Source organism: Monopterus albus, unplaced genomic scaffold (genome assembly GCF_001952655.1).
Source record: "Monopterus albus unplaced genomic scaffold, M_albus_1.0 scaffold418.1, whole genome shotgun sequence".
In the NCBI taxonomy this organism is placed as follows: Eukaryota; Metazoa; Chordata; class Actinopteri; order Synbranchiformes; family Synbranchidae; genus Monopterus; species Monopterus albus.
In genome coordinates, this window is record NW_018128298.1 from 85,906 (window position 1) to 99,311 (window position 13,406).

General features: G+C 43.8%; 2 protein-coding genes across 6 annotated transcripts in view; both read left to right on the forward strand.

The window, feature by feature from the left end:
- The window catches only part of LOC109951912 (uncharacterized), a 36,969-nt gene extending 35,378 nt beyond the window's left edge, over positions 1-1,591 (forward strand). For all 5 annotated transcript variants that reach the window (XM_020586677.1, XM_020586675.1, XM_020586676.1 and 2 more), the window contains 2 exons: positions 576-680; positions 1,076-1,591. In XM_020586677.1, coding sequence (XP_020442333.1) covers positions 576-680; positions 1,076-1,103 — 133 coding nt within the window. In that variant the 3' untranslated portion in view covers positions 1,104-1,591. The remainder of the gene's footprint in view (positions 1-575; positions 681-1,075) is intronic.
- A 3,047-nt stretch (positions 1,592-4,638) lies between these two features.
- LOC109951889 (zinc finger protein 827-like) overlaps positions 4,639-13,406 on the forward strand; it is a 9,228-nt gene continuing 460 nt past the window's right edge. Inside the window, exons 1-8 of the mRNA XM_020586643.1 lie at positions 4,639-5,490; positions 6,482-6,694; positions 8,011-8,661; positions 9,142-9,202; positions 9,310-9,380; positions 10,885-10,939; positions 11,727-11,921; positions 12,744-13,403. Coding sequence (XP_020442299.1) covers positions 5,268-5,490; positions 6,482-6,694; positions 8,011-8,661; positions 9,142-9,202; positions 9,310-9,380; positions 10,885-10,939; positions 11,727-11,921; positions 12,744-13,403 — 2,129 coding nt within the window. The 5' untranslated portion in view covers positions 4,639-5,267. The remainder of the gene's footprint in view (positions 5,491-6,481; positions 6,695-8,010; positions 8,662-9,141; positions 9,203-9,309; positions 9,381-10,884; positions 10,940-11,726; positions 11,922-12,743; positions 13,404-13,406) is intronic.

Below are 13,406 nucleotides of genomic sequence, written 5' to 3' on the forward strand. Positions count from 1 at the left end.
GAGTTTAAAGTGGAGTACCTTGCTCCTGAGTCAATTAGACATAAATGATCTCGACCATTGATAGTCACATGGACTAGGGGCTCAAGAAACATGCTCTTTTGGCTCAGGGAGTCACCTGTTATAGACTTTCGGCAGCCCTATTGCTGGGGCATCTGGTTGAATCCAGGTGCCTGGTGTTGAGCTGGAGGTGTATATGGTAGCACATTTGTCGCCTGAGCAGGATATGATCCTGCTTGTCCTTGCGCCTGCTGATAAAGCACTAGGCAGTTACGCGCCCAGTGTCCTCTTTTGTGACAAATAAGACATCTGTCATCTCTCACAAAATTTCTCCTGTAAGTCCTGTGAATTTGGCTGGTTGGCGGAGGGGCACAACTGCAAAGCTGTAATTCTTAAATCTTTGTGACTCCAAAACTTTATGCAGCATTAATTTCAGCAGCCAGATGTTTTCCTAACACATGGAGCAGTTTCAGAGACATGTCCTCAGAAGGATATTTTCTGAACAACACAAAGTTGTGTGTGGTCAGGCAAAGATGGGTGTTGGTCTGATTTGACTTCTGTCCTTTTGTGTGAGACAGGTACCAAAAGGTGATAGAGGAGCGCCAGAATCAGATTAATGTGTATCAAGCCATCCAGATCTTCAGAGAGCACATGATGAATCAGAAGAATTTCTTCAAAGCTGTGTAAGAACGCATCACCCTATGTGTTTATCAGTCACTATGTTTTAAAGGATGCAGCTATGATTGTGTGTTTTGATTATTTACCACAAAGCCCATCCACACTTTAACAGCACCAGACAATGTGGTGTCCTCACAGTAAAGTGTGTAATTCCTGACTCTGGTTTAGCTTATTGGTCTGTGCCCCAGACACGTTGTTGTCTGGTAGCTATTAAACCCACCCCAATGAGCCACACCGCTGCACTGGCTGACAGGTTTCTTCATCAGCAAACTTGTGAGGCCCATCTGCTTTTAAAAATGGCTCTGAAGGCTGCGAACGGCTGTCACCATCAATGGCCACATAAACAAAACATAAAGAATCACCAGCCCTAACCTTTAAATTGTGTGTGTTGCTGCTGCAGAACCTGTGACACTGAGGATGAAAGCTGATGAACAGGACGAAACCTGGCTGGGGTTGGACTGCTGGAGAGGATGAGCCATCCCTGTTAAAGTAGTTAATTAATTTTCACAGTTAAGCTGATGAGGTGAGGCACAGCACGCTTGTGTAGAGGTTATTGTTATTGTAACTATGGAGGCCTGTGAGGTAAACTCATGCTCACTACTTTTAAGATGTTTGCTCTTGATTTTGCATCTGTTTGCATTCAGAAATGTGACTTTTTTTTTTTTAAACACAGTCCTCCGCTTTCTTCTTCTACTACTTCTGGTGTTTTGTTTTTCTCATAATAAATGCAGCACAGGGGAAATCATGTTATATTTTATATTAAACAACACCTTCTTGTATTATTGCTATATATGAGAATCTGTCACTGTTAATAGTGAATCTATCTTCTTGTCTGCGGGTCACTGTCTCCTTTCAACTAAAAATACTTGAGCAATAAAAGAGAATTACATTGCAGTTGTCTGTCTCCCCCTGCAGGCTGAAGTACAACACTGCACTATCAAATGCAGCTTATACTGTACAACAAATAGCTGATTCAACTCTACACGGTCACAGCATCTAAAGTATATACTATTGTAGTATTTGACCTTGTACTACAGCTACTATGGTCACTAGTATCCTCTATACCTCTAACTATAGCTGTTCTCCTACTGCTGTATCTACCACTGCTCCTGCTATTATTGCAGTTAGTCTCCCACTACTTTTATCTGCTAATGCTGTTTATAGTGACTTGTACTGCTTAACATTACTAGTGTTTCTTACTGCTACTACCATCAATATTTTACGAGTACAAATAAGATGTGATGGAGCTGATGGTCGGTCGAGGGCCAACAGTTATGTTGTTTCTCCACTCCAGTGATTTTTCAACACAGTGGAGGGGAAACTCGCTGTCACTGGCTTCCCAGTCCTTTACAATGTCTTTACTGGGTAAAGCATGTACCTAGCAGTACGTGGTACAGTGTATACACCGTGACATCTGTCCAGTCACCTGATCCTGAGCCACACACATGGATGTATTAAGGAGAACTGGATCCTGGACTCAGCATGGATGTATTAAGAAGAACTGGATCCTGGACTCAAAGACGGCGCCCAGTGACTTGAATGAAAGAGTTTTCTAGCTTCCAGGTTTGCTTCTGTGTTGTGCTTCAGGGTTTCCCCTGCCGTCACGCACGAATGCAGCAGTTTTACCATCTCCACTACCAGCATAACACAAGATCAACTATGCCAGCCTCCCCTGCTAGCGGGTAGCTTTAGCATCCCTATGAGACACACAGGGTTTTCAGTAGAGTACAGTGTTAACCCACTCACATCAGTAGGCCTATGACACGCCCAGAACAACAGACTGTTTGTGTGACCTAGCTAGCTAGCATATGAGGGTCAGAAAGGCCATGACAGGTGGTGGATGGGTGGGTCAGGGGAACATTTGCCATATCACCTTGGTGGTTGATCTTATGCTTTTTAATCGATGAGTATTGTAACCTAATACAGGCTTTTCCTAAAGCTAACCACAAAGTTGTTGTGCATATAACCAAGGTGTTTACTGACATTTTGTGAAATACAGTACCTTGGGCGTGTCATACTGAACAAACCCTGGGCGCCTCATACGGCACAACCGTAACTACCTGGTCTGTACTGCCCACCAGATCAGTTCTAGGCCTGTGGAAAGGATCGGTTTACTGCAGTGTTGTATCTCCTCACCTAATAATCTTACCCTAACTTTAACCACGCAGGAACAGGTTGCATCTTGCGCATGCGTGGAACTAATTGGCTTCCAGTACAATCAGGGAACTACAGGTACCCTTTAGCTCAGTTTGACACGCTAAAGGGAAGCCTACTTGAAAAAGCCTCAATGTTTGATGCCCTGAGATGAGAACATGAACTGGCCTAAAGGTTTTGGGGGTCAACCCCCTGGGAGGTGAATCCGGCCTGCTGCTAAATAAATCCATATGTTGTCAACGTGTAGACGGTAAAACGTCATTTCCTCTATTACCTGAGCCATTTCCACCGGTTGCTGACCTCATCTTTAAAGCCTTAACCTGAATACACTCCTGTTGGGTTTTAAATGTAGTGCTGGTTGCCACATTAACGCCGCGCGCGAGGCTTTAGATGCTGGTACAGTCGCGCGGCCGCGGGTTCACCCAGGTCCTGCCCTCGTGCTATGATCTGGCGCGTGGACAGAGACACTGCATCTCTCTCTCTCTCTCTCTCACTCTCTCACACACACACACACACGCACACAGAGGGAGGGAGACAGAGGAGGCGGAAACCTCCATCTGCCCTGCTCGGTGACCGACCCGTCATCGGGAAGAAACGGATCACATCCCCGCCGTTTGCTGTTTGACTTTCACGCCGTTAATGATCAGAAACTGGGGGGATAATGTCAGAAGAGGAGTAAAAAGATGGGATCGGACACAGGTCCATAGTCTATATATAGGCTATGCCCCGGACTGCACCACCGCCACCGCCACCTGCCCTCCCGGTACCGGTAAGTCACGGAGGAAAGATGAGCCCGGAGAGAATTGTCCGTGTGTAGCGGGTCGAGGCTACGGACGGTTATCGACGCTAACTGACCCGTGATAATGACTTCAGAGGTCTTGTGAGGTCGGGTTACCGTTCAGCCATGTTGCGGGAGAGTGGGAGGGGGGTGGGGGGCAACGGCTGGGCTCCTGACACCTGCTCTCATTCCCGCTAAACAAACAAACCCTTAAAACGTCTAAATTGGCGGTTAACCGGCACTAAGTCACCCCTGCCATCCCACACCGGGCACTGACTGTGTGACTCGGTGCGGCGGGGAGTCCGTTCAGCCATGTTGTAGGGGGAGGGAGAATTAGCTAACGGCGGGGCTCCGGGGGCTTTGACACCGAGGGGAGGAGAGGGGGAGGAGGTGGGCTGGGGAGGAAACCGGTGTCCGGTCATTTTCACTTCCCTGTCGGATGCGGCGGGGGGAATGCTATTTTTAAAAATTTTAAATATATTGTACATTTTTTTCTTTGTATTAAATTTATTGAAGATGTGACTTTTTATTATCTATATTATTTTATTTGCCGTATACTAATTATATTTTCATTTATATCACTTTTATATTCATCAGGGCTGCACCTAACTATTATTTAATCATTTTAAATTAATCTGCAGGTTAATTTCTGGTGGTAAATATAATAAAAAAAATTTTTTAATTCTTGTCTGATCAACTCCAGATATTCATTTTCCATGTGGCAAAGCAACAAATCCTAGAAATAGCATGTTTGTTGTTTTTGCTTGAAAAATGATTAAAACAATTATTCAGTTATCAAAATGTTTGCCAGTTGTTCAACTTATTGATTAACTTACTAACAGTTGCAGCTCCAATATGAATTTGTTTGTCTAATTTAATAATTTTATTGCTTAGAAGTTTTAATTTAGCACATTGTAAACAGAATATTAAATAATTTGTTTTTTGTGTGTTTGTTTTAGCTTTTTTACTTAACAGCAGACTGTTATACGTTATGTAATATCACAACAGGAATTTAAAAATATTTTAATTGTATTCATTTTAGATTTTAGTAAAAACCAGAGCTAATGTGTTTTATTTTTCTACTCCAAGAGCAAGACGTGATCAGGGCTGACAGCTGATGTCAGATGAAAGTGGTTATTGATTATTGATCATCATCGACGATTGTTTGTTGGCAGGAAGGTCAGGCTAGGAGACGACTCAGCTTTGTCTGTTACCATGGCAATAACAGGAGTGATTTATGCTCTTATTATTGGGCTTTATCAATTTGATAATTATTCATTCACAGATTCACTTTGTTCATGGCCCTTTCCTTGTCTCCATCCTGTCCCCCCTCTCTCCAGCTCATCCCCCTTCGTCCTCGCTGCTTCTGTTCCTCTCTCTCGTTCCATCGTCTTTTGCCTCCTCTGCCTCCATCCGTATTTATCTCTCTTTCAGGTCAATGGGAGCCAGTAACAGCAAAGCCTTCCTCGTTTTCTCCTTTACTTTGATCTCCCTCTTTTTCCTCTATCATGCTCTCCTCACCTCCGTATGTTAAAAAACAGTCGTCTTATTTTAGCAACCCAGCCTTCCTCCTCCTCTTCTTCCTCCTCTTCCTTCTCTCTTGCCCTCCTCTCTTCTGAGTTTTGACTCCCTCTCTTTTTACAAACACACACACTGAAAAATGAAGCGTGGGTCGAGTGTGTTGCAGCCTCCCTCTGATGCAGCCAAACGACACACACACCCTGCAAACTCTCACTCACCAACACACACCAGTGATGACGCCTGCTCGCTGAGTGTGTCTGACACACATGCCACAGGTTCGAGTCCCTTCCCAGCAGCCACCTGTCTGTTCAGCCCTGATGTCAGCATCAAGATGGCATCCGACCTCCTCATCAAACTGTCAGGTAGCACACAAATAGACTCACTTCATCCGCGCACATCGTTATCATTATCGATTAATCTGTTGATTATTTGTTTGATCAATCATTTAATGTGAAATGTCAAAAACAGTGAAAAAATGGCCATCACAACTTCTCTGAGCCAAACCTGATGTATAGTTGTTAATTAACCACAGTCGCTGTGGTGCTGAGTGAGCTCTGACTGCAAAGAATATGGCGCGTCGTATGTGTTAGGTACATTTATAAGGATGTGTTTTGTGTAACTGTCACGATGTGTCGTGTACAGTGGGCAAAGTCCTTGAGTGAAACGGCCTCAGACTGCAAACTGAATTTTAGTGTAAAGGCTGACAGAGTCCTATCACATCACCCAGTATTCAGATGCCTTGTTTTGTTTGACCAAAATACTTATTTTACAATGATATATGACAAAGAAAAGCAGGAAATGCTTTCACCTGAGAGGCTTTGAGAGGCAGCTGTTGGCAGACAAAGATGGTGGAAGCTCAGCCAGAAGCCTTTTTACAGAGGCTGGGTTATGGTTAAGCCTAACCCCAAATCCTAAGCCTAACCCCAAATCCTAAGCCTAACCCCAAATCCTGACCCTAAACCTAACTGTAAAGTTTAACATTTTAAGGCTAATAACGACAACTTCCTGCTCTCCAACCAGGCTTTTTAAAAAACTATTTGCCATTGTTTTCATAGAACAAACATGATTAATGAATCATAAAAATAGTTACTGATTATTTCAGTAACTATTTCAGTATACTGATTATTACTGCAGCATAGTACTAAAGGCGTTGGTGCTGAAATGATGACTGATTTCATAATGAGATGTTTCCCGGTGACATGTCCATATACTTTTGGCCATGTAGCGTACAAACCTCCTTACAGGGAACTGAGTGCAGCTGTCAGGCTGTAATGTGAACTTTACTGTAATCTATTTACAGTTGAATCAGATCACACTCACACAGCTCCATTATTTCTTTCTCTCTGTGCTCAGAGGCCACCCAGAAAACTCAGGTGCTTCTTGGGAGCAGAGTGGAGGCAAAGCCTCAGCGGCATGAAGTGCGTGGGGGGCAGCAGGATGAGCCCGGCCTCGCTCTCTCACCGGACGGCCCCGGGGCAAGTCCTGAACCACCATCCCTCACGCACACACCTGATGGCAATGCCACCACAGAAACACTAGCTTCAGACCTGCTGAGGAAACTGGCAGGTACAGTTGTGTGTGTGTGTGTTAATGTAATTGTGACCACTCTGTCAGTTTATTTGGAGTAAACCTAATGTTATCTTGCCCGTTAACATCCATTAGCTACACCGTTTATCCTTTAGAGGGTCGTGGGGGCACTAGAGCCAATTCCAACTGGGTGAGAGGCGGGATGCACCTGGACAGGTGGCCAGTCTATCACAGGGCTCCCACATAGAGACTGTCATTGAACCACACACACGGTGATATCAAACAATTAGTGAATCAACTGATTTGTTGACTGACGGAAACACAAGAGCTCTATCAAGAAACAACATTCCCTCACACGAGAACAACACAAAGTGTGTCCCAAAACCCGTGGTCATCTGTTACAGTGTGATAGGCAGTTATACTTGGCATCGTACCCGAACATGTCAGGACTCCATCTTCATTATAGACCAAGTTATGGCAGAAAATATACTTTAAATGGGGTTTTCAATTACTAAATGGATGAAATTTGGTCTGGTGATGGACGTTGGCACCTTACATGTGTCAAATTTCAAAATATTTTGATAACCTTTGACAGAGATATGGATATTTTTTTATTTTGCCCCATGTTAAAGATGGGATTTTTGGGATTTTTCTATTTCTGGCCTTGACCTTTGACCCTTTTCAGCCAAAATCTAGATGCTTCTAAAGCTGGTCCCCACCAAAGTCTGGACCAGGTATGCTGATGATCCATCCAGCTAACCAACACACACACACACAGAGCCAAAAACATAACCTCTTTGGCAGCACCAGTAATATATTGGTTGGTTCTTGCTCCTCCATGTGATGATTTTTTCCAGTATAAAATTGTAATAAACTGAATATTTTCTGGGTTTAGCTTATTGTTCAACTACAAAAACTATTTGAAAACCTCACCTCATGCTTTGGAAACTGATTATGTTTATTTTCTGATGTTTTACAGACCAAACCACTAATTGATTAACTGAAAAAAATAAGCAGCACAAACTCATTGTATTCCAGGACTTTGAGAACCTCTGATTTAGTTTATAAAATGTCCAGAAAAGTCCATAACAATTTCCCAGAGCCCAAGATGACTTCTTCAGGTTTGTTTGTTTTGTCCAGCCAACAGCACAAAACTGACAGATATACCATCTAGTGTTGTAAAACAGAGAACGCAGCAAATCCTGACACACGTGAGAAGCCGGAATCAGACACTTGTTTGGTAAACAGTTATTATTTTACTGATTCGATTCATTTACTAACTGAATTAGTGCAGTTAGAGTTTTTCACATTGTCTGATTGTGGGTGAACACTGAAAGATTTCCCACCAATCGCAGAGCGTCAGGAGGTGAACTGCCACGGGGTGAGGGTCAAAGAAGAAGAGGAGCCCATGGAAGTCGACACCATGGTCCGTGATCGACCTGTCACAAGAGAGATGACTGCATCTATGCCAAAGATGACGAGCCACCATGTCTTCACCATTAAAGACCAGGGTCTCAGTGGCAACAACATGGCTGAGCAGGTGCACCCTGGAGCCAAAATGGCAGACCAGTGTCTCCTTGGCCTTAAAGTAGAAGAAAAGGCCTTAGCTGGCGGCTGCCAGCCTGGCTTTAAGACAGCAGATAGTGTCATGTCTGGAGCCAACAAGTTTCAGTTCAGTGTGAAAATGGAGGATCGTGGCATGTCTGGGACCAAGATGGCAGACCAGCTTCTACTGAAAGCAGCGATTGCAGAGCGGCCTCTCTCCAGAACAAAGATAAGCAACAAGTTTTTTTTGGGAGCAAAGATGGAGGACCGACTTCTTCCTGGAGCCCAGATGGTAGATCAGGTTTTTTCCAGAACAAAGACAGAGGAGCAGCTTTTCTTTGGAGCCAAAATGGAAGACCAGATCACCTCTGGAGCCAAGATGGCGGACCAGTGCCTCAGAGCCGTGCTGTGGCAGGACATGTCGGTGAACCTGGCATCCACACTGCTGCACCAGCTCTCAGGTAGCAAACACCTTCTCACAATCCTGGTTCAGCTATAGAGGCAACTGAAACTGATGGGAGGGTTGTGATTTGGATTCAGGTCAACAAAATATCCTGTGTGTAACTTGCAGGTGGGATGATGGGAGTTTCTCAGGAGAAGGAACACGATTCCCTGATAGATTTATCAGGTTAAACTTACATAAAAAGGGGACTACAATAACTAACTAGTGTAAAAAAACAAAGAAGAAATGTGACTGTCAGTAGTGGTGCAAAGTAATCCTATTTACTGGAGTACTGTTACATCAGTGGAATTTTGGATACTTTACTTGAGTATTTCCATTTTCTCCTACTTCATACTTGGACTTCTCTACATTTCAGAGGCAGACATTGTACTTTCTCCTGCACTGCATGTATTTGATAGCTTCAGTGTTTTTTTTTATCGAATCAGATGAATAACTGTACGTGTAACACCAGATTAACTGTCAGTCTGTCTGTCTGCAGAGAGGGTCAGTAAATCCAACAGTCAGCTGGTGGACAGGACGACTCCACCAATCAGAAGCAGGTAACACCACACTTCCTGTCATCAGTCAGTCGTCCCATGTGCATGCTTTGACCTCTGACCTGTACCTGCAGTTTTGAGAGCACACTTGTGTGTTACCCTTTTTGTAGTCCTGTTTTGAAGGTGAATGTGGACCCGCTCCGTTCCTCTCCTCTCGTGAGCTCCCAGGAACCTCCACATGGTAAGACACTGTACACAGCTACACCAGCATCAATACGTAGGGATAAAAACACAGGGGCTTTATGTGAGAACGCTCGGTAGCCCCTGTTTGGTTGGCGAGGCGTAGATCTTTGAATGCTGATAACTGTCTCACTGGAGTGTTTTTAATTCATATATCGAGTCAGGGTTATGTGTATCATTGATTTGCTGCCTTGCCAATCTCAGAACGATATGCAGTAATGAAAAACGGCACTGTCAGTTGGGGGGAAGGATTAAAAGAGCTAACAGGCTCAACTTTACCACTGATCCAAGTGAAATTAAAACAAACAGCAGGGTAAGTGTGAGGACTCTGAGAAGAACTGCAGTCTTTTAGCTCAAGAAACATTAGCATCAGAGGATGAGGCTATGAGATGCTAATATTTCTTTATTACTGTCAACAATTTCCAGAGAAAGACTGAAACCATGTGTTCAATATTTGGATTTCTCCTAGTTCTCATTTCCAAGTTCATTCCTTCCTATTGAAAATGGAAATATTTAAAAAACATATCTCAAATGTATAGTGTCATTTTTTGAAAAAGGTAATTCGACATTCTACTACATTCCTGAAACAGCAGCTCACTGTAGTTTTTATTCATCGTTACTTAAAAAGGAGGAAACTGTGCATTTGGTGGGGACTATTTTCAGCAGCGGATTAATCCACAATTAGTCTCTAATGTGTGTTTGTGGTAATGAAGGAACATGTGTTGGTCCTTTCATGGGATTTGACAACAAAAGATTCATTACACACTGGACCTGAACTCTGCTCTCCTATAGGAAAGGTCAGTGTTTTGTTTGACCCACCATCCACCATCCACCCCACCCCCCTTGCCTGTATTGAAAACCCTAACGCTAAAGGCTCTTGACATATTGTTGGTATTTGACACCGTGGGAATGTGGATGGGCTTGTTATTCACATTAATCACAACGAGATCCAAAGAATTTATACGAGTATCCATAAATCAGTTTGACGCTGAAACACAGCTTAGAATATAGAGCTCAAATTAGCCCGTCTGCCACCTAGCGAAGGTTGTAGGAAGCATTTTTCATTGTTTTATTGTTTATTCCTTGAGGCATCTGCGCCAGGTTCCTCAGATGGGTTTTAACCAGCACAGGCGTTTTTATTCTCAATGCACTAACACTATTAAATAAAGACCTTTGTGGAGTTTATCCATTTATTATGGCTGTAGTGTTTTAATCCAGCCTTATTGTTATTATTACTTTTTAATGATTGTCTTTCAGTGTAGTTTTTGTTTGTTTTGGATTTATGCTGCCACTACATTGCCCTTTGGGTTTATATTAAACATGGTACTGAAGTCAACTGACTGAACTCTCAGTCGTAGAGAAGATTAACCTTAATAACTTCCAAAGGGACTCGTCAGTAGTAGATTTTGGAGTGCTCCGAAAAAAGAAAACTACAGCAGCGGAGGATCTACTTCATGAATCGTTGAGCTGAATAAAATACACTCTTTTCTTTTTTTTATTCCCAGAAACCCAAACCAGCCTCAGCAGAGATCAAACCACAGGTTGCTCTTACTTCTACAGGTACGTTTCTGCTTCTGTACTTGTGAAGACCCTCAGTGACATCATGGGCTCACAAGCCTCAAAGCATAAGTCCAGTTCAAACCTACTTCCAAACCAAAAACCAAAAACCAAAAACCAAGGACCGGACAAATTGTCCCAACTTTCCAAAAATGTCTTCACAAGGTGTAAAGTGACACAGGTCCACACAACTGTGCAGGAAGAAATACCTGAACACACACACACACACATTTTAAATCCCTTTCTCCCACCAGTAAAGCACTGGGTTAGCTCAGCATATGTAGAAATTTTACTTGTAATGAAGTATTTTGAAACTCTGGTACTTTATGTGAAAGGATTTTTTTTCTTTTACTAAAATTAAAAAAAAAAGAAGTACTAGTCATAATAGAAGTTCACTGTTCATGGAAAGAAACATTTACACAAACAAAATATTTGTTAGCATTACTTGTGGAAGAAGTACTCAGACTCTTTATTTACTGCAAGTAATAATAGAATAGTAGAACTAATGTTAACCATCTTATGTACTTATACTGTGAAGTAATATACATACATACTGTGTTTAGTTTGATTCATGATTCTGAAAAGTTATACACTACATCTATTTACATGTAGTGCAGTAAAAAGTATATTTTTGAAATGTAGTGAAGTCCAAGTATGGAACAGCAGGAAGTGAACGTACTGAAGTAAAGTACAGATACCTCAAAATTATAAAATTGTACTTGAGTAAATGTACTTAGTTACTTTCCACCGTTATCATAGCAGCAACTACAACTTTAACCCCCCCCACCAGGTGTCACGTCTGTGGGTTTGAGACAGATGGGCGTGCCCTTTTCCAGAGTCACATGACAGAGCACCGCCAATGGGAGCACGGCTCCTTTTCGCTGCACTGCTGCATGTGCGACCACTCAACCAATCAGGAGGCAGAGATGAGGGTTCACGCCGACACACACATACAGGGCGACACAGGAGCTGGTGAAGACATGAGGTGGGTTCACTATAAAACTGTGAGGCGCCACTAAATATAACTTAAACTATGTGATACTGATGAGTTTGTTTGGCTTTAGATCAGAAAATAATAGTAAATGATGGTGATAAATGAAAGGAAACCCCTGAATACATGAGTGGAAAGAGGGTCACGTGGCAGCTTAGAAAGCTTATTAATTAATGAACAGACTGTAAACCCAACCAGCAGGGTCACTGATCAATCAGCTGATCATCGTCTTGATGATCTGATCAGTTTAACCTCAGAATGTCAGACACTGGGGAAAAGTCCCACTGTGACTCTCCAGAGCCAAAGGTGGCGTCTCCACACGTCTTGTTGTGTCCAACCAGCAGACCCACAGAGACTCAGCTGATTCTCATGTCTGACAAAGAAAAGCATCAGCTCCTCACATTAAAGAAGGTGGAACCAGAACATGTCGGTGACTGTTGCTTCTAAATAGCTGAGGTTCATTTTCTACCAGTGAACTGACTCATGGCTGCAGCTCTAGGTCACTGAATGGCTTCATGAGGACGACACAGTGCAGCTGACTCTTCGTACTTCAGAGCCTTTCATAGACCTTCACATCACTTTCCTTTAACTTTGACTCGTATCACATCAGATCAATAATTTAAGTGTACTAAAATGTGAACCAGGACTTCTAGTGGGTGAAATGGCTTGTGAAAAATGAGGCGTCAGATTCGGTAGCTGCAGCTGTTACGTCACGTGTTGTATCTGTGCTCTGGGATGGACTGGTTTCTCCTTCACTTTTGGTGCGTGTGCTTATTCTCTTTATGTGTGTATGTTTGAACCCTTCCTGACTCCCAGATGCCCCGTCAACCTTCCTGCTGCCACTGCAGCCTCCAGCAGCGCTCTGGCAGTTGCCATGGCAACCCAGCAGGAGAAGAGCACCTCTGAGCATCGCTGTCGCATCTGCCAGAGGTCGTTTCCAGGACAACAGGAGCTGCTGGTTCACTTCCAGGGTCATCGCCAAGGCAACCAGTACCGGTGCGACCGGTGCGGCCACCTTACGAGGACAGCCAACAAGCTGGTGGAGCATGTGCGCGTGCACACGGGGGAGCGGCCGTTCACCTGCGACCTCTGCCCCTATAGTGCCAAGCGACGGGACAGTTTGCGCCTGCACTGCAAGGTCAAGCACGCAGCGCACGTTAACAAGAACACGGCAGACATGCCTGGTGATGTGCACACACACCGATCGTATGTGCACGTAGACAATAACCGTTCAAACAAACATGTTCAGCGGCTGCACACAACGCCCAGCAAACACGTGGCTGCACCGTCCTCTCTTCCTCCTCTTCATCCCTCGCTCTCTGACCGGGCAGGGTGGAGGGATTTGTCTCCTCTCCTCCCCATCACCACCCTCATCTCTCTGAAACCACGCTCTCCTCCATCCTCCACCTCCTCCTCCTGCTCGTCTTCCTCCACCAAACTCTCCTTCCTCACTTACCTTGGGCTGACCACGTCTTTGTG